The following is an 18,563-nucleotide window of genomic DNA, read 5'->3' as shown; positions in this document are numbered from 1 at the left end:
AGCCACCTGACTTAAGTACTTTAATTCACTGTTGTGCTACATTACAATACAGTAATGTCAAAAACCTTTAGTAAGCATGTGAGTTAACGTTTTGCACATTCATTGTTGAAGTGTAGCGTTAAGTCCCAACATATTTTCTTCTGGGTTCACTGAGGATGATTCCTCCTCCTTTTATTGCTGCTCTGAAAGACTGAACCTACAAAAGGAAATAAATATGAAGCAGGTGATGACGTTAAAAAAAGACCATCCAGTGATTACTAACATCCTATTAAACGCACTTACAGCATCAGAACGATACGTCCATGGAATGGCTCTGTACACCATCCTGGTGATACCAGCCTGCTGGCACCGACGTGCAAGCACCTCACCCACAGCCTGACACGCTGCCACACAGTTTGTGGAAGCCAGCTCCCGCTTTATCACCCATTCCCGCGTTGAACAGGAAATCACCGGGAACACAGAGCTGCTGGAGAACACTTCTGCTATCACGTGATGCTGGGTACGAGTAAAGATCAATCTGAAAATACATGGGACCAACATGATGAAGAGGAAAAACAACACTAGGTGCAACTAGACATACTGTATGGAAGTGAATATGTAGTTAATCGGTCTTCTGTTAGAGTGTATGAGTGTTTTCTTTTTCACACATTATCTGAAATATTATACACAACTGCCATTTGGGGTTCTATTATAGTTTAATATGGCGTCCACTAGAAAAAAAATTCAAACAATGGATGCACACAATACGTCATCAGTAAATAAGTAGTATGTGGCATTTTTCCTACCTGTGATAGAACTGCCGGTGAGGCCAGGTCGTTTTCCAGCCTCGGTCTTTCACAGCCAGAGCCATCTGCTCCAGGTTCCGTGGGTTTCTGTTCACAAACGTGGGGTTCACCGTTTCGTTCTCATGTGCACCGGGTTGCGGCTGAGACGCTGCTTGACTCAAACACCGAGCTGCTGACAGACAGGATGACGGTGTAAACAGTCCAAATTACTGAATCCATCACAATGGAGCTTTTAGTAAGATGATAGGCATTGCAGAGAAATGTTTAATATCACGTAAATACATGTACTCCATTAAACAATCACAGGAAGCTACTTGAAAATCACAAGACACCAGTATATAAGTAGCTTTAAACGAAATCTTTAACAGTTTTAAGTCAATAGCTGTTATGAAGATAAACAAACTTACTTGTATGGTTTGTAGATACAATCAGACGACAACGCTGGATTTGACCTAACAACATCTGAAGACTGCGACTTATTCCACCCAAAGCCATCTCCACCTCAACAAGATCAGCTCGTAAATTAAAGGAACGACCTCGTCAGTAAGCAGTCATATGACAAAGCCTTGTGTACTTAAAACCGTGAAACGAATCACGGTTTACTGTAGTTAAAAAAATCACCGTGACATATGAAGCGCCATCTTTGACATTCACACAACATCCGGTTCACTGACGGAAACAAACGCCAACAACTTTAGTTCCGCATCTTCGTTGATGCAAAGTTTAGATTTCCTGTAAAGAGACGTCTGGTGATGGGAACTAAGCATAACGATCAAGTGTCATAAGACATTAGCGATTATTATAATTGATAACAAAAGCATGTAATTGTGGTTCAATTATAACTACACTACATATTTTTGCTCATATTTACATATGCTTAGTTCAAGTTGTCTATAAGCAAAAAAATTAAGAATTTATAATATTTTAATTCATAATTTTATGTGACAGTTTGCATGGTCAGAAAACGACTCTCCATAGTTTTTTAAACAAGAAAATTATATTTAATTTCAAAAACAAAACATTGTACACAGCAGACAATCAGACAAATGTGCAGGCAAAGTGTTCTTGTGGCAGAATAATAGCAGATAAGTTCATCCCAGAAACTGCAAAGATAAACATGCACGCTGTTCAAGTAAGGCACCTGAAATAATCTCTGCCATCTGACTATATCTGCCTTGTGCTGGGCTGGAAGACATGACGACTAATGAAAAGTATCTTTGGCTCAAAATAATCATTGTAATAAATCCTTGCTATAGTGTAAAGAATCCTACAGGAATGATATTAAAGCACATTATTCCAATTTAACAATCATACATGGAACCATGGAACGGCTTCACAATTCGATATACTTTCCCTTTTCTTAATTTCCATTAAATGTGTTACTACTATTAAAAGTAAGTTTTTACAATTTCTTCAGCAAAATGATAAAGTAATTTGAAAGTAGTACATAAAAAGAAAAGAATGTTGCAAGAGCATACAAAACTATTGTTATTCCACGTCATGTCATTTTAATTCATTATATAATGACTCATTGCACTGATGCAAAAATAACAGTCTGTGATCACTTTTTTAGTAAAAAACATTTTGTAGCCCTATAGGCAATAAAATACTACCGTTAAGAAGAGGTCATTTTGCAGTGTTGCAGTCCAGGTATGCAATAACGCAATTAAGTTAAAGTAACCGTTTGGCACCGTTAATAAGCTGATCAATCATGCAGCAGGTGATGTGTTGATCAGAGAAGAGAAAGAAAAGGGGCTCAGCCTGTAGCCAGATCCACTGTAAAACTTGTTCTGAAACTCCACCCTGCAAGAGAGATGAGCACGGTCGGTCAACATGCATCAGCACATACAAGCTACTGAAACCGTTTTACTTTGCATCAGACAATATCCAGACTAATTCCAATTTCTGAACACATTAGTCCAAAGACTTTCATTTCTTTATATATTAAACTCCAATTGTGTTGTTAATTTACACTAAATAACTCGAAAATCAGGCTTTTGTCAAAACCTTGTTGTCTTAAACTGATGTTTGATGTCTTAAACTCATTGCAGTTTGTTGTTGAACTTGAACTGCGATGACACGCATCCTGCTTTAGATTAGTCTAGAACTGAATTACAGTTAATTTAATCTATTTAACTCTAAATCTGTAACATGATAAAGTGTGTAAAATTGACTGTGTTCTCTCTCAACTCTGCACATCACTCAAACTAGTACATTGCCACATCACTATCTCATGACCACCTCCATTTATCAGGTGACCAACAATAAACAGGGTACAACGTGCAAGTAAGTAAAACTGCCTTTTACTACATCTACCACCTGAAATGAGTAGAACTAAGCAAAAAAGCTGCTTAGTGTTTTATTATGCATCGTTTGTGCAAGCAACCCAGTATGTGCGGTAGCGTTTTCATCTTTGTCTTCTCCTCCCTGCCCTCTCCTTACCAGTGCAGACGGAGCGCGTGCAGGAATGCTGAGAGACCCTCCATAACCAGCAGAATGGAGACAGTCAGCACAGCAAAGAACGCAAAAATCACAAAAAGTATTACAGATCCGACATATCCTTGCCATTTCAGGGCCATATGCATTACCATCGTCCACAAGTTCTCTGACAGCTCTGTAGAGACACAAATGATTCACCGTCAGAGAGCCACAATCAGCTGGAACAAGACCATCATGTGCAAATATAACTGTCTAAAAAAAAGAGTAGTGACTTTTGAGTGTGCTTTGTTTCCAAGAGGAAGTGTGTTAATGCCCCATGCAAAGTAATCACGCTGCGCAACAAGTATGTGCATCACTAACCTGCGTGTGCCAGACTGAGAGCCCAGAGTCGTAGGTAAGAGGCCGTGTTGGAGATGCAGCCCAAACAGTACTCTATGGTGTGGATGGCCTGGTGCATGAACACGTCTGTAGCATCGAACTCCTGCACAAAAGCACAGCGGGGACGATTACGCACAAATCACATGAATCGCATCTGCTTTAATCTATTTTCCCTCCTGTTCACCTCCTCTTGTGCTGGTCCTCCCTCCACCTCCCCTTGATGAGTGTTGACTGAGCCCTCGTCGGACAACAGTGGCCGTCTGTCCTCTTCCTAATGTTGCAGATGATTATAAAACTGACAAAAGACGCAGGCCATTTCAGACAAAGGTTCCATTTTGGTCTAAGAGAGGCTCACCCTGGGACGGTGTCTCCTCCGGAATGTGATATATTCATAAATGGGCGTCCCCAGCAGGAGGAACGGGACAGAACACACAGCCAGCACCACCAGTACCTTCTGCACCACATTCTACAAAGCAGTAATGAAGGGAGAGCAGCTGTTAGCTTTAAACCAACACAAGCATTGTTCAGATTTATCTATTCCATAAAACAAAAAAACTCTGGCTATGTTAAAGGCTGTGAATGCATAAATCATTATGAAAAGTACAGCTTTGAGCCCACACACCTGTCCTGTGTAAAGCGGAGGGTTATCTGGCTTCTCCATGAAGAGGAACATGTCTATGAAGTGGATGAGAATCCTTGGCGCAACTTCGGACTGGGCAGGAGTGTAGACGATCCACTTGTAGACCACCATAAACACCAAGTAGCCAAACAAACACAGCATGAAGAACAGCTCTGGGATCAGCACAAAGAATATCTTGCTTATGTTTCCAAAGTGCCTGTAGAAAGACAATAAGCGTCCAGACAACAAAGAATAAATGTGACACCAAAGAAAATGGAGTTGTAATAAACCACATGCTGTGGACTCTGTGACATCTTTGGTTACTTACAAATAGTTGAAAAATGACAAACACACTCCAAACGTCATGTGAATGATACCAATGATGACCGACATCTTCATCTTATAGGGGTTAAGGAACGTTAGTTTGTTGTTGGCTATACCCCAGACCTGAGGACACAGGAAACATGAAAGTCAAGCCAAAATCAAGGTGACCAGGAGCAACAGGTGGTGAGTTTGTTGAACATACTGGGTCGATGCCAAACGGATAAGGGCCGGTGAACACTCCAGGAACAACAGGATCCATGGACAAGTACCGAGTCCCTGCCAGCACTGATGCACTGAGGAGAGAGGACACAGACATGAGAGTTTGTGGGGGACAAATAAAAAAAACAATGATTCATTTCAATCCTGTGTAAAATGTCCTCACTTCCATATATTCTTCTCAAACATCGGGTGGACGTTCCACCCTGAGCTGAAGATAGTGAGGCCTCTGCTGAAGCACTCGTTGTAAATGGCCCCCGTGTAGATAGAAAACAGCCCCATCAGCAGAATCAGATATCTTCCCCCGAACATCATCCTCCAGATCTAAAGCACAGACAGAGAATTTAATATTACAAGTCAAAGCAGAGGGGTTTGGACCACCCTCAGTGTGTTCAGAGGCAAATTACAGAATTACCTCATTGTTGTTGTTCTTAAGCTTGGGGTCTTTCTCTTCAAGGACCATCCACCCAGCAGCCAAGGCCATGAGCAAACCATGACCCACGTCCCCAAACATTACAGCAAACAGGAAGGGGAATGTAATAATGGTGTAAACAGCTGGAGGGGCATGGAGAGAAAAGTCATGAATTAATTGGTTTTCATGGCTTCTACTTTAAAACATCTGACGTAGAGGAGGACAGTTTTCCTCCTGACGTACCTGGATTAACTTCACGGTAACTGGCCACTCCATAGGCATCCACAATGTTCTGGAAACCCTCTGTGAAGGAGTTGAGTGGAAACAGGGTGGGTGGAGAGGTGGAGGAAGGCAGGCGGTTGTAGAACGAATCAACCGTACTGCCGCTCTTCCTCTGAGGACGAAGAAGACAGAAACATTTCAAAATAAGGCGATTTGCTTGTATCTAAACCGTGTTTGTGCAGCTTCATTTCATCTTACCCCACCCTCCCTCAGAGCGCTCTGAAGTTCAGGCAGCTTGGCAACGGGACACCAGGCCTCAGCAATCAGGCATTTGTCAGTGACGGAGGGGCTGCAGAGATTCAGAACCATCTGGACGGCTTTACATTTCTGGACCCGTACCTTCCACTGAGGCAGGATGGCCACCGCCCGCGTCAGGAGCTGCTGCAAGAAGTTTTCAGTCTGTGACAACACCTGTCATAGAGAGAGGGGAAGAGAAGCTGTTGGTAAAAGAAACTTTCTACTATTATTATTAGTCAATATTTGATTTAATGCCTAACTTACTGATTTGATATCTTCAATTCTGGTTTTAAGCCCCTGGAGAATCTCCTCTCTCTCCGTGCTGCTCTCAGGGTAAGCAAACGTCTGCGTGCGGAAGCTGCGAGGGGAGAAAGCAGACAATGAAGGCTGGAAAACACTGAATCTAACTAAAGTTTGACTGTTACCCACCAGTCACATATCTTCTTGACTTTCTGTCCAATCTGATCTCCCCAGTAGGAAATGAGGAACACTGTCCACTGCACCATCTCCCCCTGCGAACAAAGATGAGAGAACGCTCGCGATTTTTATACTATAACAGAAACCTCCATACTTATCTCTCAACTATGTAAAAATCCCTCTCTCTGTCCCAGTCCACACCGTGTCTGGGTGCTCCAGTCGTTCCTCCATCTCTCTGAAATCCACTATAATGTAACCGCGGCATGCCCTCCACAGCAATCGTTCAAATGAGGGCACCTTCCAAGGATGGACCACTCCTGCCACGAAGCTGAGACACGGAACAAATGGCGATGAATGTTAAATGGTCACGACTTAAAACACATAGAACAAAATGAGATGTACCTGAGGTGGACGTCTTGGCGGTGTTCAAACAGGCCGTGGCCGTCCATCAAAGGTGGTGGTGCCTGAGAGAAAGCAAAAAAAAAAAAATTGGTTTTCAAACATTACAACATAAAATTCAAATAGAACGTAACAAACGACGCAGAAACGAGGCTTTAAGCACCTGTGAGGCTGTGAGAGAGTGAGTTCTGGTCAGAACCCCGCTGTACTGGCAGAGCTGGTTCATCTGGGCTCGAAGGCTGTCTCTGTTCCTGGACACCTATAGACGCACAGGTACAAATTACAAGGTTCAAAAAAACCCAACAAACAAGCAACTGTCAAGCAGACAGATGAAGCAGGTTTGCTCAGATTCTTCTGACTGTGCACTGAAGGGGCACAAACCTTTGATTACTTGTTATGTTTTTTGATTTATCAGCACAGTCACTCACTTCTTTGAGTTCTCTTGCCAGCCTCTCGCTTTCCTCCTCTATAGTGATGAGTTCACGGGGCTGAGGGGCCAAAGGTGTTGGGCACGGAGGGGGGAGCGGACCCCGCGTGGGTCTGGACATTGAGCGATTGATCTCCTGCTCAAGGAAGCCTGATGAGGAGATAGAGGCGGTCAGAGAAGCCAGACTCTTCGGGGTTTGGATGTGAAGCACAGGAAGGAGTCGGTGAAACTCACCAAAGGTTTTCTCAAGTTCATCACATCGTCGGACCTCACTGATGAACTTCCTCTGGAAAGCGTTTACATTAGGATTTAACTGTGAGACATCGGGGGAGAGGGCAACAGGGTTAGTCATCTGACCATAAGAAAAGGAAATGTTTCTGTTTCGCAGTGACTCAAACCAACTAGCTCTCATCTGACCTTGGCTCTCATCTAAGGTCAGACCCAGAAATGCTGCAGATTCCAAAGTTTATGAAGTCCAATAACTAGATTTAGCTCAATAATTGTGCTCTGGATTGTCACGAGAGCAATAACCCGAGGTTTTTAATAAAGTGAAAGCACAAAAACATAAAAACAAAGTTGAAATCAGTCGACCTCTGTGTGAAATGTGAATGTGTGAACATCCGTACAGGATTCAGGGAACAGTTTGGGTTTCTTACATCTCTGAACTCAACCAGGCCCAGTTCTCCCAGTTCACTAACGCAATTGTAAGCGGAGCCGGACTGAAGGAAGAGCTGCACCAGGCACACCTCCTCGCTGCGAAACATTGAGCCCATGTCTGCCTGGAAATGGAAATGAACAAGCGCAAATCATATTCATTCTGTGAAGGTAACTGTTAGAAGAAGATAGCAAAGAGGCTGCATTTTCAGTCAAGACAATAAAAGCCTCTTGGTGACAATGCAACCTTTTTAGTGGAAACTAAGAAAAAGGGGAAGCATCGCGTCCACTTGGCTGATGATCAGATGGAATTTCCAGTCTTGCACAGACATGTTTCTGCCAACATTACAATGTCTAGTTCCACCTATGCACATTTAAAAAAAAGACTGGAACATCAACATAGCACTGTTGATCATCAGGGAGCTGCTGTGAACTCTGGCAGAGCAGCTCCGAAATAAAGTCAGTTTAGGTGACACACTGGGAAAACCAGCGTCTCGAAGCAGCTGAACGGCTCAGTGGATGGTTATTTTTTTACTTCAGAGGTCACAGTTAAAAGGTGCAGTGGACCAACATTACATTTAGTCACGTCTTATTGACATAAAACCACAGCAGCCTCCACTATTAACACGATTACAGCTGAACAGGATTTACAGCGATGAGCTCCTCAGACTGTAACAACAGCCGGGTTTATTTACAGACTGAACCTGCAAAGTACCGCATACAGAGTACTAAAGTACCGCATACACTAAGTTATAAAGTACTGCATATGCCGAGTTCTTAAGCATGCACTCGGAGGATCATTCAATGGAATAATGTACCTTGTTTGGTCTGTGCAGATGATTTACATGAATGCAGTAGTTTCGTTTTAGTAACACGTCAATCAAAGCAGGCAGCGACGCTAACCGCACACCTACAGCTTCATGTAGGTCAGATCCGTAGACACGGACGTTGGGTGAAGTAAAAGCACAGGGCTCCGATTGAATTAAATCAGCACAATAGCAGCTCATTCACTGGGACCGTAAACACAGTCGCTCCAGCACAGAACCAAGAAGACAACGAATCCCACCTGTCTGCTGCCTGCACTGCTCAGAACTTCCCCGAACTCTTCTGGTCCCCTCTGGACTCCGCCGGCTGTGGTTCGGCTCGCCGGTTCCGCGCTGAAGCTGCTGACCGACGGAAAACAGACGTGTTTGTGGGAACTTCGCCGTCTGCGCCTCCAACTTCCCGTTAATGGAAGTCACGTTATTCCGGCGTCACGTGACTGCGGACGTTTGCGTCGCGCGCCACGAGGGGGAGAAATGACGCACGGATCCTCACGTTCTAAATTCTATGCATCCACTAATACTTCATAAAGGACTGAGTAGTGAATATAGTACTGGTATATTACCGTAAAATACTGAGGCTGCTATTCGTGCTACTTCGCCGTTGCTTTCTGTGAAGTTTTTTGTATCTTACACTTACATGTCTTACTGCAAATGTGAATTATTTTATTCATAAATAAATAAATAAATAAATAAATACTATAGAGTCCACGTGAATGTGATTTATTATTAAATGTAATGAGGGAATACTTTCAGTTAGCTGTGTGTCAATGCTGCATCTTCAATCCACAGCAATGACGTCCTTCATCCCATCCTGAGACTGCTCATAAAGTTCAAGCCCCAGGAGCTGCTGACCATCTTCTGTATTGCCATCATCCAGTCTGTCCTCTGCACCGCCATCACTGTGTGGTTTTGGCTCAGCCACCAAGCAGAACAGGCCCAAACTGCAGAGGGTGGTCCAGTCAACAGAGGAAATCAGTGCGACGCAGTTTCCTTGTATTGAGCATCTGTACTGGACCAGGCTCAGTATCACTGCTGACTCTACACACAAACTGTTCAAACTCCTCCCTCTGGCAGGTGCCACAGAACTATAGCCACCAGAACCACCAGTCAGACCACCTCTAACTCTTGCTGACCTGCGCAAACATGGCGAATAAGGCCGATTCTAATTCTGATGAAGGATTCATAACCTGACTCGTATCCCAGTTGGTTAAGTCTCATTTTAACTTGTGTACAGCCCTACTTGCACAGTATAAGCCCTTTGTTAGTCATATTTCATAACTCTACTTGTGTCTGAGGTACAAGAGACATGTGACTGCTTTTTTTTTTTCCAAAGATGAATCAAACAGTTCCCTTGACTTTAATCCAATGCTGGCTGGGCAATACAAAAGATATTTTATTTAATTGTAAAAGGGAAGAGGTGCAACAGGTAAAATAGCAAGTAATAAGAAATATACAATTGGAAAAAAAGTATGAAAAAAAGGAAATGAAAATGATGGGAAGTTAAACTAAATTTCTTGCAGGAAAAATGAATCTGACTTATTTATCCTGTTTAGCTTTGACATACTACATGTGTTTTCATTTACCCTATAGATATTATAATTAAACTGGTTTACAATAAAAAGCAAAGCAGACTGTTGTTACACCACTCACTGTCCCCAAACGTGTCCTACAAAATTTAAACCCCACTCCTCCCCCATTCACACAAAAGAAACTACAGTAAAATCAGACAGGAATATTATACTGGCTTCTGCATCTTGTTTCATCTCATTTTCTATCCTCGTCTCCCCATCTTGTGCTATTTAGCTTTCTACAAACTGTAAAACTTGAGACTTCTGTCCATTCCAGCAGAGGACAGGAACTTAGCATTTTCTCCAAAGGCCACTCCTGTCACCAACCCTGAGTGGTCTGCAATTAGAAAATAAAACCAAGGTCAACAATTTGCTACTTCCTTACAGTAAATACTATCAGATATGGATACTGAGTTAACAAGGACATTGAGAATGACTACAGGCACTCAAGTAACCATGATTAATCAGCTCATGCATGGAACAGATGAGTCATCAGATTCTCCTCTACCTAAGCATGGTCTATGGGGATGTAGAAGACCACTTTGTCATGTTCTCTGTTTTATTTTTTTGTGTGCGTACTAACAGGAAGAAAAGGATATAACTATAACCTGGTTACTTGAGTGTGTGTAAACACACTGATTGTTTTCTCTCTCACCTGTGAAGTTGAGAACCTCAGACCACTGTTTGCAGATGTAGACACGAATGTCAGATCCTCCCACAGCCAAGTAGGTACCGCTCTGATCGAACACAAGGGACTTCACCTAGAACAGAAACACAAAATTAATGCTAATGCTGTGAGTAACATGTCATGGCTAAAATTTGCCAAAATATTCTTTATGTCCTTTTATCTTAGTACTGTCTAAATTTTTGTAATGTTGCATACATTTTCCTGAGAAATCTAAGTTAACATTTATATGTGCTGTGCATATTCAATACAATTTTTCCTTAAAAAAATAGAATTCTAAGCCTTTTTTACCTCATAGTTGTTGTCCAGAGTAATGGTCTTAAAGTTCTTCAGCTTCCTCAGATCCCACAGTTTCAGAGAACTGTCCTGGGCACCTGGTGGACCACAACAGACAAAGAAATGTTAAATTTTAAAACATGCAGTTCCAAATCTTTTTAGTGCACAAACAGTGTGCATGTTAATGTTGTGTGCGCGCATGTTTTTGCCACTTTACCAACTACAGTAACACATGTGCAAATATTACACTGCTATAGTAGTAGCGCTCACCTGTGGCCAGATAGTATCCATTCTCAGAGAAAGCAATGGAGGTGACAGGACCAGAGTGGCCAGGGAAGTTTGCCACATTGGTGCGCTCCTTGAGATCCCAGATCTTGATTTGGGAATCAGCCGTGCCAGTTCCAAAAATGAGACCATCAGGGTGAAACTGAGCACAGGTGAGAGCTGTAAAAGCATAAAAAAAACGCATTAACACCCGATAAAGTGTACATCATCAAGTAAAAGTTAACCTAGCCATCTCTTACCACAGCCAGCACTTTCATCAGTAACTTTCGTAAGGACTCTACCAGTCTGGATATCAGAAAAGGCCCAGTACTGTAGAATAAAATAATAACAATTAGTATTGCAGAGATAGGCTATAAATGACATGTGAGTGTGAATATATTTTTTTAAAGCTTCACCTGATCCTCAGAGGAGCTCAGCAGGTAGTCGCCAGTAGCATGTAGGGAGAGCCCAGTGACACCTGCCTCGTGTGCACGCACCACCTGGACACAGTTGCCTCCAGTGACAGACCACACACGAATGGTGGTGTCTGGAGATGCAGAGAAGACCACAGACTAGAAGAGAGAGGGAAAGGAATAAACTGATGATAAGAATCAGTTTTTCATGTCTACACACTTACTGTGAGGTACTTTCTCCTTTAAGAGAAGTTACACATTTGTTACATGATCTAGTTATGAAAATATTTTCCTACTTGAGGTCTGAAACACAAGAAAGGTTACCTGAGACGGATGATAAATGACTGAGGTGACCTTCTTGGTATGGCCCTTAAGTGTTGCCACAATCTGCTCCTCGTTTTTGTCAAACACCACCACATTCTTATCAGCCCCACCTGGAAGAACACAAGGGCCACTATGAAATAACCAATTGTTGAAAATAATTTCCAACAAATAACTAAAGATTACAGCACGGAAAATGAAGCCAATATACCAGTGAGAACTTTGCTGGTGTCTGAGGGACACAAATCCAGAGCCAAAATTCCAGGAACACTGGCACTATGAAGACCCTAGAAGTAACGAGAGAGAGAGGGACTGTTGACTCCTTCTACACAAAAATTATTGGACAGACCCCTGAAAGCACTTCACTGTTTGCAGGATTGATAATTTATGTTAAATTCAGTTGACAAAAATCAGCTCTTACAGCATGGGAGGCCACTTGGCGGTATTTACTGAGATCTTCAGCTCTAACCAGCTCTTCTGGCACAGTCTTTCCTCTCTGTAGAAGTGAAACGATTACATAAATATGCAGAAAATGTTCTAAGCTAAAGTAATTACAAAACAGATATTAAAGTATGAATAAAGAGAGAAGCAAATGAGTACCTTCTTTCTCTCCGTGGTGAGGATGGTGGCTTTGTCTTGGAGCTGCAAACAAAAAAATATGTACATTGAAAGGTCTTAGACATACTAAAACATTGAAGTTAAAATCTAAACAATGACCTGTTGGTAAAACAGAAGCTCTTACCTTCTGGATGATCTCTGGGGTCATTCCCACCTGTTCACTAATCTCCATAGGCTCTCCACCAGCACCCTGAGGACACAAATTGACAGAGTTACCAGGGTGTATTGCAAAAGAGGACAATGACTATTTCTGATCCGTAATTCTTTTGACTATACTTAAAAAGGTCAAACACTCACCACTGCAGCTGGCTGAGCAGCAACTGCCTGGGGAGTAACCAATCCCGCTTGAGGTTTAAGTGTAGCAAGAGCTGTAGAAAAGAAAACAGAGAGAGAGAGAGAGAGAGATAAATTGATGATTTATCAAGTCGTGATCAGTGTCGAGTTTAGTTGTGATTTACAACTAAAACAAAACACCAAAATATAACGGACACATAATGACATAATGGAGTGACGTCAACACACCTTCTCTTGCAGCAGTGACCTCTTTAGTGAGTCGAGCAATAACTCTGCAGGCAGCATCATGCTGATAGAGGGCATGTGAGAGTTCTTGGCGAGTAGTCTGCAGCTGCTGCCGCAAGGTGAAGCTATGAAGCATCACAGCATCCTGAAAGAGAAAAAGGGAACAACATAAATATCCAGACACCTTAAATAATATTTTAAACAGAGAAACATTGCAAAAGAGTAGGATTTCATTCCTGCTGGTTTCTTAAAATAATCAAGCAAGTTTTTGGTTTATTGTTTTGTTCAACTCCATGTGCAGTGAAACTAGAATAATGGCGTAAAAATGGTGTAAAAGGCAATTTGGCTAGCTCACTGGATAAACATTACTTACCCACTCATCTTGAAGGGACTTGAGAATAGCAGGAATACTTGTGGCTGATGGTGCCTTTGGTCTGATGGGATGGGACACTAAAAAAAACATGTACAACCTAGTTAGTACAGCTTGATTTTAGGAGACTACTTGATGATGATAGTCTCAATGCATTTAGCAGTTAAAATACAATTTAACTTGTATGGTTATATCAAGAGGTATTTTTTACTGTATGTAGGCGGAGAATCAAATACTGAAACCCTTTGCAGCATAACATGCAACAATGCCTTAGAGTACTGCGGGAAAAAAGGCAGCGTTGCGCATACGGAAGGCCAATTGAGAAAAATAACCTCCAGGATTTATAACGGGGCCCGTCGATGCAAAATGGGCTTTGGTGGCTATATTCTTAGCTTTTACACCAGAAATTTAGTATTTATATTCTCATCCTGCTAAAAGTTTACCTTTGATATCTACAAGCTGTTCCTCAGACAGAGGTTGCCCATTCATTGGGTCCGTCCCATTCTCTGCGATGTACTTCTCGATCAGCCTGCGCTCAAACACTTGGTTGGACACCGGAGAGACGCATGGATGCTCCGGCACCTCGTTGGAGACTAGAAAAAACGGTTAGTGTGTTAAAAACGCATTGCCTAAACAGTAAAACAATCAAAAACAATACCCGTGCCTTATCACATCCAGTAGGAGGCCATGCATGGCCGCTAACGCTAGCTAACCTAGCTAGTAGCATTAGCGTGGTGCCTAGCTAGCATACAACTGCCCTCGTCATATCAACGCATCCAACTTCACTTACTTGCACAAACTAAAGACATCCTACCGACGCAATCCAAAAAATATCTTCTAAAGATAAAAATATGTCTCGCCTCGTACTTTAGTAGTAATGATTGCTGATGTACGCTTTACTTATATTTTCATCAAATTGGAAGTAACACGCTGTCCTTTCATTGCCGCTACAAACTGACTTCCTCTTCTTCTACGCTTGTGATCGGACCAAACACCCGAGTCTGGCGGGTGCACCGCTGCCCTCTAGCGGCAGAGCAATGATCTGACAGTATGTGTTAAATAGATATTTTATTGTTTGAGAGAGAGCAAAAATATCACAAGCAGCAATTTAACCAGTTATCACTAAAAAGATTTGGTCATAATACAATGTACACAAAGTTCACAGATTAACAGGCTATTGCAATATTTAGTGAAACATTACATTTCACATAACTATTACTATCACGTCAAAGGTAAATGCACTACAGTTTAAAATATATACAATGATAAAATCAGTAAAGTGCAGAACTGACATTTAATGAAATAATTAATTGTTGCAGTGAGAATTGTGATGACTGGAGAAAACACTTCACCTACCTCTATATCACTATACAGTACTTTATATTTCCCTTTTAAAAATTTTCGTCTCATATCTCAAAATTTGTATGTAGCCCTAGTGATCATATTACACACACACATACAGATACAGAGACTCAAATACTACAAAGCAGATTATATCAGTCCTGAGGATTTGGAGGTAGGTTAGAGCAGGAGCACCATCGGCCACTATCAAAAATATGTAATATGAGACAGGAAGGCTAATGCTCAGCTCATGCTTCAGAAAAATCACATGCAATACTGATACAGAACCATTAAAGTCAGGCTAAAATGCAAAAGGCACCAGTGAAGTTCTTCTTTCCTTTAATTGCTGAACTCCTGAGAATCCAAGCGTGGAGTTTCTCCAACATTTATTTCTTCCTCTCTTGTTCCAGCTTCAGTTATTTGTCTCATAAGAAGTTCAGTTTCTCCGATGTGTAAACACTGCACAGTCCAGATGTGTCCTCGTCTAGTGGCAGCGTGGAAAATCCTTGGGAACTGCTCCTCTTTTCTTCATTACCATCCCTATTGATCTGGAACTGAATGCAGTCCTCAGACGACTGAAGGCAGTTGGAAGCACCAGACACCGAGAAGGAAATCTGTTTATCTTCCTCAATAGAGTTTTCAACCTGTGATGAAATAAAGACACACGGTTAAAAACATATTTTAATATGAGACGTACAAGTAGTCAGGAATTGAATAAAATGCTACGTTACCCCAGAGGCTGAAGCGTGACTAGGGGAGCTCCTAGCCGCTGCTCTGTATGCTTGCTGGGTTTCAGTTCTTGGACTTCCTATCATGACCGGACTGTAACTCTGGATAACGCAAACATCAACACACAGACAGAGATTACATCTTACGAATCAAGACAGGAAATGCCGGAGAATTTGTCTCATTCAGTAGATCAGCCTTACAGCGTGAGCTGGACTGGTTCTTGGGGTCCACTTCCTTGGAGTTCCTGGTTGCTGAGCGTGACTGTAGTAGCTAGAGGGCTCAGATACGGGTTGGCTGTAGTCCTGCACACACGCAAGTACATTTACATAACCTCAACACAGTACAGTAACTTTTGGGATCACATCCTGGCACGATAGTCTCACTGTGCCTCTACACGTGCTACAGTGTAAGAACTCCCCCCAGTAAGAAGGCTGTCCTCGTATCCTGACCTGGATGTTGACCCTCGGAGGGTTGGCTGCAGGCGTGCGGTTTGTTCTGAGGCCGGTGATGATCTGGGACAAGCTGCAGTTTGGGTAGCGCTTCATGAACAGGATGAAGCCAGCCAGTGACACAAACATGCCCGATGGGACGGTGATGGACTTGAGAAGCGCTCGCCACCGGCCTCCCTTCTCTGGAGGAGAAGCACACGGACACGCGGCGCTTTAGTCGGGACCCGGAGCATCGGAATGAAGGCGGTCCGCGCGCGGCGGCACTCACCGATCACCTGCAGCAGCGTGGACGACACTAAGTTGCCGTCGTCGTCTCTGATCTCATACACGCCGTCGTGCCGCGAGGTCAGCCTCGATATGACCACCTCGTTGAGGGAACCGTTCCTGCCCAGGGAGATGAGGCCCCTGTAGCGCATGTCGTAGTCCGTTATGTGGCCCTCGCGAATGAGCTGCACAGCGCCCCGAGGGGGCTTGGGGTCGAAGGGGCCCGCGGAGTATTCATCAGGGTGTCGGGTAGGAATAAAAATGAGGTGGACGTGAGGAATAGGAAGAAAGAGGGGCAGATTTAGAGACTCCTTGGTGAAGCGGGTGACGTTGAAGGAGTGCCCTGCATCCACATGCAGAAAGGGAAAGATAAAATATGACCATTACTGCTCATAGGATCCCACAGTTGAAGCAAGTCATTAGACAGCGTCTTCGCCACTCACCTCGGACGATGAGCAGCCGGTGGGACAGCACGTTGCCCTGGACGTCTCTCACCGTGTAGTTGCCCTGGTCGGCCTGCGTCACCCTCTCAGCCACCCACACCCTCCTGCTGTGCAGCAGCCGGCCTCGCCTCGCGCTGCTGGTCTCGGGGTCCGTCTCGTTCCAAAGCACGATGGGCGACGCCGCGTGTGGAGCGCCGCGCGGGGAGAACTCCAGCAGGGAGCCGTTTTCGGGGATGCTGTGCTCAAAGCTCTCCCCGTAGTGTCTGTGGAAGGACCGGATGCACTCTGAAGCAGCACAGACACAGTGGAGATGAGGATGGATGGTGTCCTTTGTTGGATTCGCCTCATAGCAAAAGCAAAAAGCTGCATACGCTGTTTGCAGATAAAAAAAATATTATTGGTCTTATTTTATACAACAGATAACACATTGTACCTAAAACCACCAGGTGAACAGCCTCGAAGGTGAAGCCAAGCGTATTTTTGACTGCATAAAGACCCTGATCCCCGTAAGTGACTTCCCTCAGGACCAACATCTTATCTCTGGTCCACTCGAACCGTGGGTCCTTCACCTGCAGTTTGAAACGGGGTTTAGACGAGACAAGCAAACGCACACCAACGAGTGCAGGTACACTTTGGCCCACCATGGTTTTCTCCAGCAGGACACGCTTCGTCCCCTCGGAGCTGGGGGTGAACACCACAGTCCTGTACGTGGAGTACACAGGCAGACGAAACGCATTCCCAACACACACCCTCTGGACCTCTTCCTCTCCCTCAGCTGCCAAAGGGGAAACAAAGTCAACAGACTTATAAAATATGTAGGTGACAGCAATGTGACGAAGGGTGGCTACTGTATAACCTGCTGTAAACCCATCTGTTGTTATTAACGGATCAGTAATATCTATAGAGATACTGGCATAGTCAGCAAGTTTACAATTACAATGTGTTTATGTCTATAATCAGCACATGACATTAATGGTTATTATATGTTTTACACATTGAGGGTTTGTCAGCTTTTAGAGTTGTCTTTAGGGATCTAACGCACATGATGCCTGACTGTATTTAGAACCCTTTCCTATAATAACAGACCCCAACCCCAGTAGAAATAGTAGAATTAAGAGTCTACAGGTGAATTTAATAAAATTGCCAGTTAACATCATGGCGTTATTATTAACTTAGCTTAACCTAAACCACCAATTTGCATTTCAAACTCACATTTACCTCATTACACGTATATTACGCGACCGTGTTTATTGAGGAACCTACCCACGGCCACAGAAAGGGTGAACAGAGCAGCGATCAGGACGCAGGGCGACATCCTCCCCTCAGCACACGCCACACTCGTTCCTCTGCAAAGTGAACAGACGCACGCGATCGTCACTCATCCCCACGGGCGGACATGCGATCACCAGGCTACACGAGGGGGAGCCCACAGACAGAGAGCCGCGGAGCTGCCCACTGCGGAGAACACGGCCCAGAAAGGCGACATCCACGAAGCAGCGATGCCCTCGCACACGGATCCGTGCGGGGCTCTCGGTGTTCAACACGTCTCCCGGCCGCTGAACGACACTTATCGTCGACACATCGGGCCACAAGGCCGTCAGCGTGGCATCACGTACAAACGAGCCCACGGGGCCTCAACTCACCTGCAGGATGCGTGGAAGGAGAGCCCACCGCGGAATGTTTATGAACGTTTATGTGAATGGAGATAAGAGGATAACGACGTCCTCCGCAGCGCGCGCATGAGCACAGGCCCCCTTCTTTTATTTCATCTGGACGGTTGTATTCTCGGTGGCTCCTACGTAAGAATACGTCCCGTGTTTCTACGTGTTGACACGTCGATGTCGCAACAGAGTGAACACTTGCACCAAAGGATACTGATGGACTGGGCGT

At 43.8% G+C, this 18,563-nt stretch overlaps 4 protein-coding genes across 8 annotated transcripts; all 4 read right to left on the bottom strand.

Moving 5' to 3' along the window:
• Window positions 1-6: 6 nt before the first annotated feature.
• Window positions 7-1,459, bottom strand: mrpl18 (mitochondrial ribosomal protein L18). 2 transcript variants are annotated; one of them, XM_029165805.3, is made up of 4 exons: window positions 1,193-1,459; window positions 786-957; window positions 283-517; window positions 7-196 (listed from the first exon to the last, which is right to left on the bottom strand). In XM_029165805.3, the coding sequence occupies exons 1-4, from the start codon at window positions 1,278-1,280 to the stop codon at window positions 119-121; spliced, it is 573 nt and encodes a 190-aa protein (XP_029021638.1). In that variant the 5' UTR covers window positions 1,281-1,459; the 3' UTR covers window positions 7-118. The 2 variants fall into 2 exon arrangements, with proteins under 2 accessions (XP_029021638.1, XP_029021639.1); XM_029165806.3 differs by having other exon boundaries at window positions 786-954; window positions 1,193-1,458.
• Window positions 1,460-1,760: 301 nt separating this feature from the next.
• Window positions 1,761-8,847, bottom strand: tcirg1b (T cell immune regulator 1, ATPase H+ transporting V0 subunit a3b). Of its 2 annotated transcripts, none has more exons than XM_029165473.3 (21): window positions 8,656-8,847; window positions 7,592-7,714; window positions 7,170-7,248; window positions 6,937-7,085; window positions 6,672-6,767; window positions 6,512-6,573; window positions 6,311-6,437; window positions 6,122-6,204; window positions 5,957-6,050; window positions 5,654-5,866; window positions 5,417-5,567; window positions 5,177-5,316; window positions 4,928-5,085; window positions 4,748-4,838; window positions 4,550-4,668; window positions 4,225-4,438; window positions 3,958-4,068; window positions 3,787-3,873; window positions 3,585-3,705; window positions 3,228-3,399; window positions 1,761-2,588 (listed from the first exon to the last, which is right to left on the bottom strand). In XM_029165473.3, exons 2-21 carry the CDS (start codon window positions 7,706-7,708, stop codon window positions 2,495-2,497), a joined length of 2,478 nt encoding a protein of 825 aa, XP_029021306.1. In that variant the 5' UTR covers window positions 7,709-7,714; window positions 8,656-8,847; the 3' UTR covers window positions 1,761-2,494. The 2 variants fall into 2 exon arrangements, with proteins under 2 accessions (XP_029021306.1, XP_029021307.1); XM_029165474.3 differs by having other exon boundaries at window positions 3,585-3,702; window positions 8,656-8,846.
• A 917-nt stretch (window positions 8,848-9,764) lies between these two features.
• On the bottom strand, window positions 9,765-14,432 carry prpf19 (pre-mRNA processing factor 19). The gene is made up of 16 exons (XM_029165475.3): window positions 14,238-14,432; window positions 13,891-14,040; window positions 13,451-13,527; window positions 13,081-13,222; window positions 12,856-12,926; window positions 12,683-12,748; window positions 12,541-12,582; window positions 12,362-12,436; window positions 12,152-12,227; window positions 11,944-12,053; window positions 11,623-11,778; window positions 11,467-11,536; window positions 11,213-11,386; window positions 10,958-11,040; window positions 10,637-10,742; window positions 9,765-10,318 (listed from the first exon to the last, which is right to left on the bottom strand). The coding sequence occupies exons 1-16, from the start codon at window positions 14,254-14,256 to the stop codon at window positions 10,221-10,223; spliced, it is 1,515 nt and encodes a 504-aa protein (XP_029021308.1). The 5' UTR covers window positions 14,257-14,432; the 3' UTR covers window positions 9,765-10,220.
• A 68-nt stretch (window positions 14,433-14,500) lies between these two features.
• Window positions 14,501-18,427, bottom strand: LOC114864581 (uncharacterized). 3 transcript variants are annotated; one of them, XM_029165464.3, is made up of 10 exons: window positions 18,317-18,427; window positions 17,937-18,019; window positions 17,315-17,448; window positions 17,107-17,242; window positions 16,674-16,958; window positions 16,235-16,573; window positions 15,967-16,148; window positions 15,718-15,819; window positions 15,520-15,618; window positions 14,501-15,432 (listed from the first exon to the last, which is right to left on the bottom strand). In XM_029165464.3, exons 2-10 carry the CDS (start codon window positions 17,986-17,988, stop codon window positions 15,214-15,216), a joined length of 1,548 nt encoding a protein of 515 aa, XP_029021297.1. In that variant the 5' UTR covers window positions 17,989-18,019; window positions 18,317-18,427; the 3' UTR covers window positions 14,501-15,213. The 3 variants fall into 3 exon arrangements, with proteins under 3 accessions (XP_029021297.1, XP_040928607.1, XP_055368482.1); XM_041072673.2 differs by having other exon boundaries at window positions 17,107-17,448; XM_055512507.1 differs by lacking the exon at window positions 18,317-18,427 and having other exon boundaries at window positions 17,107-17,448; window positions 17,937-18,112.
• Window positions 18,428-18,563: the final 136 nt, after the last annotated feature.

The sequence above is a fragment of the Betta splendens genome, chromosome 10 (assembly GCF_900634795.4).
Source record: "Betta splendens chromosome 10, fBetSpl5.4, whole genome shotgun sequence".
Lineage (NCBI taxonomy): Eukaryota > Metazoa > Chordata > Actinopteri > Anabantiformes > Osphronemidae > Betta > Betta splendens.
Note: the sequence above shows the minus strand (reverse complement) of the source record. Positions and strands in the feature narration are given on the sequence as shown.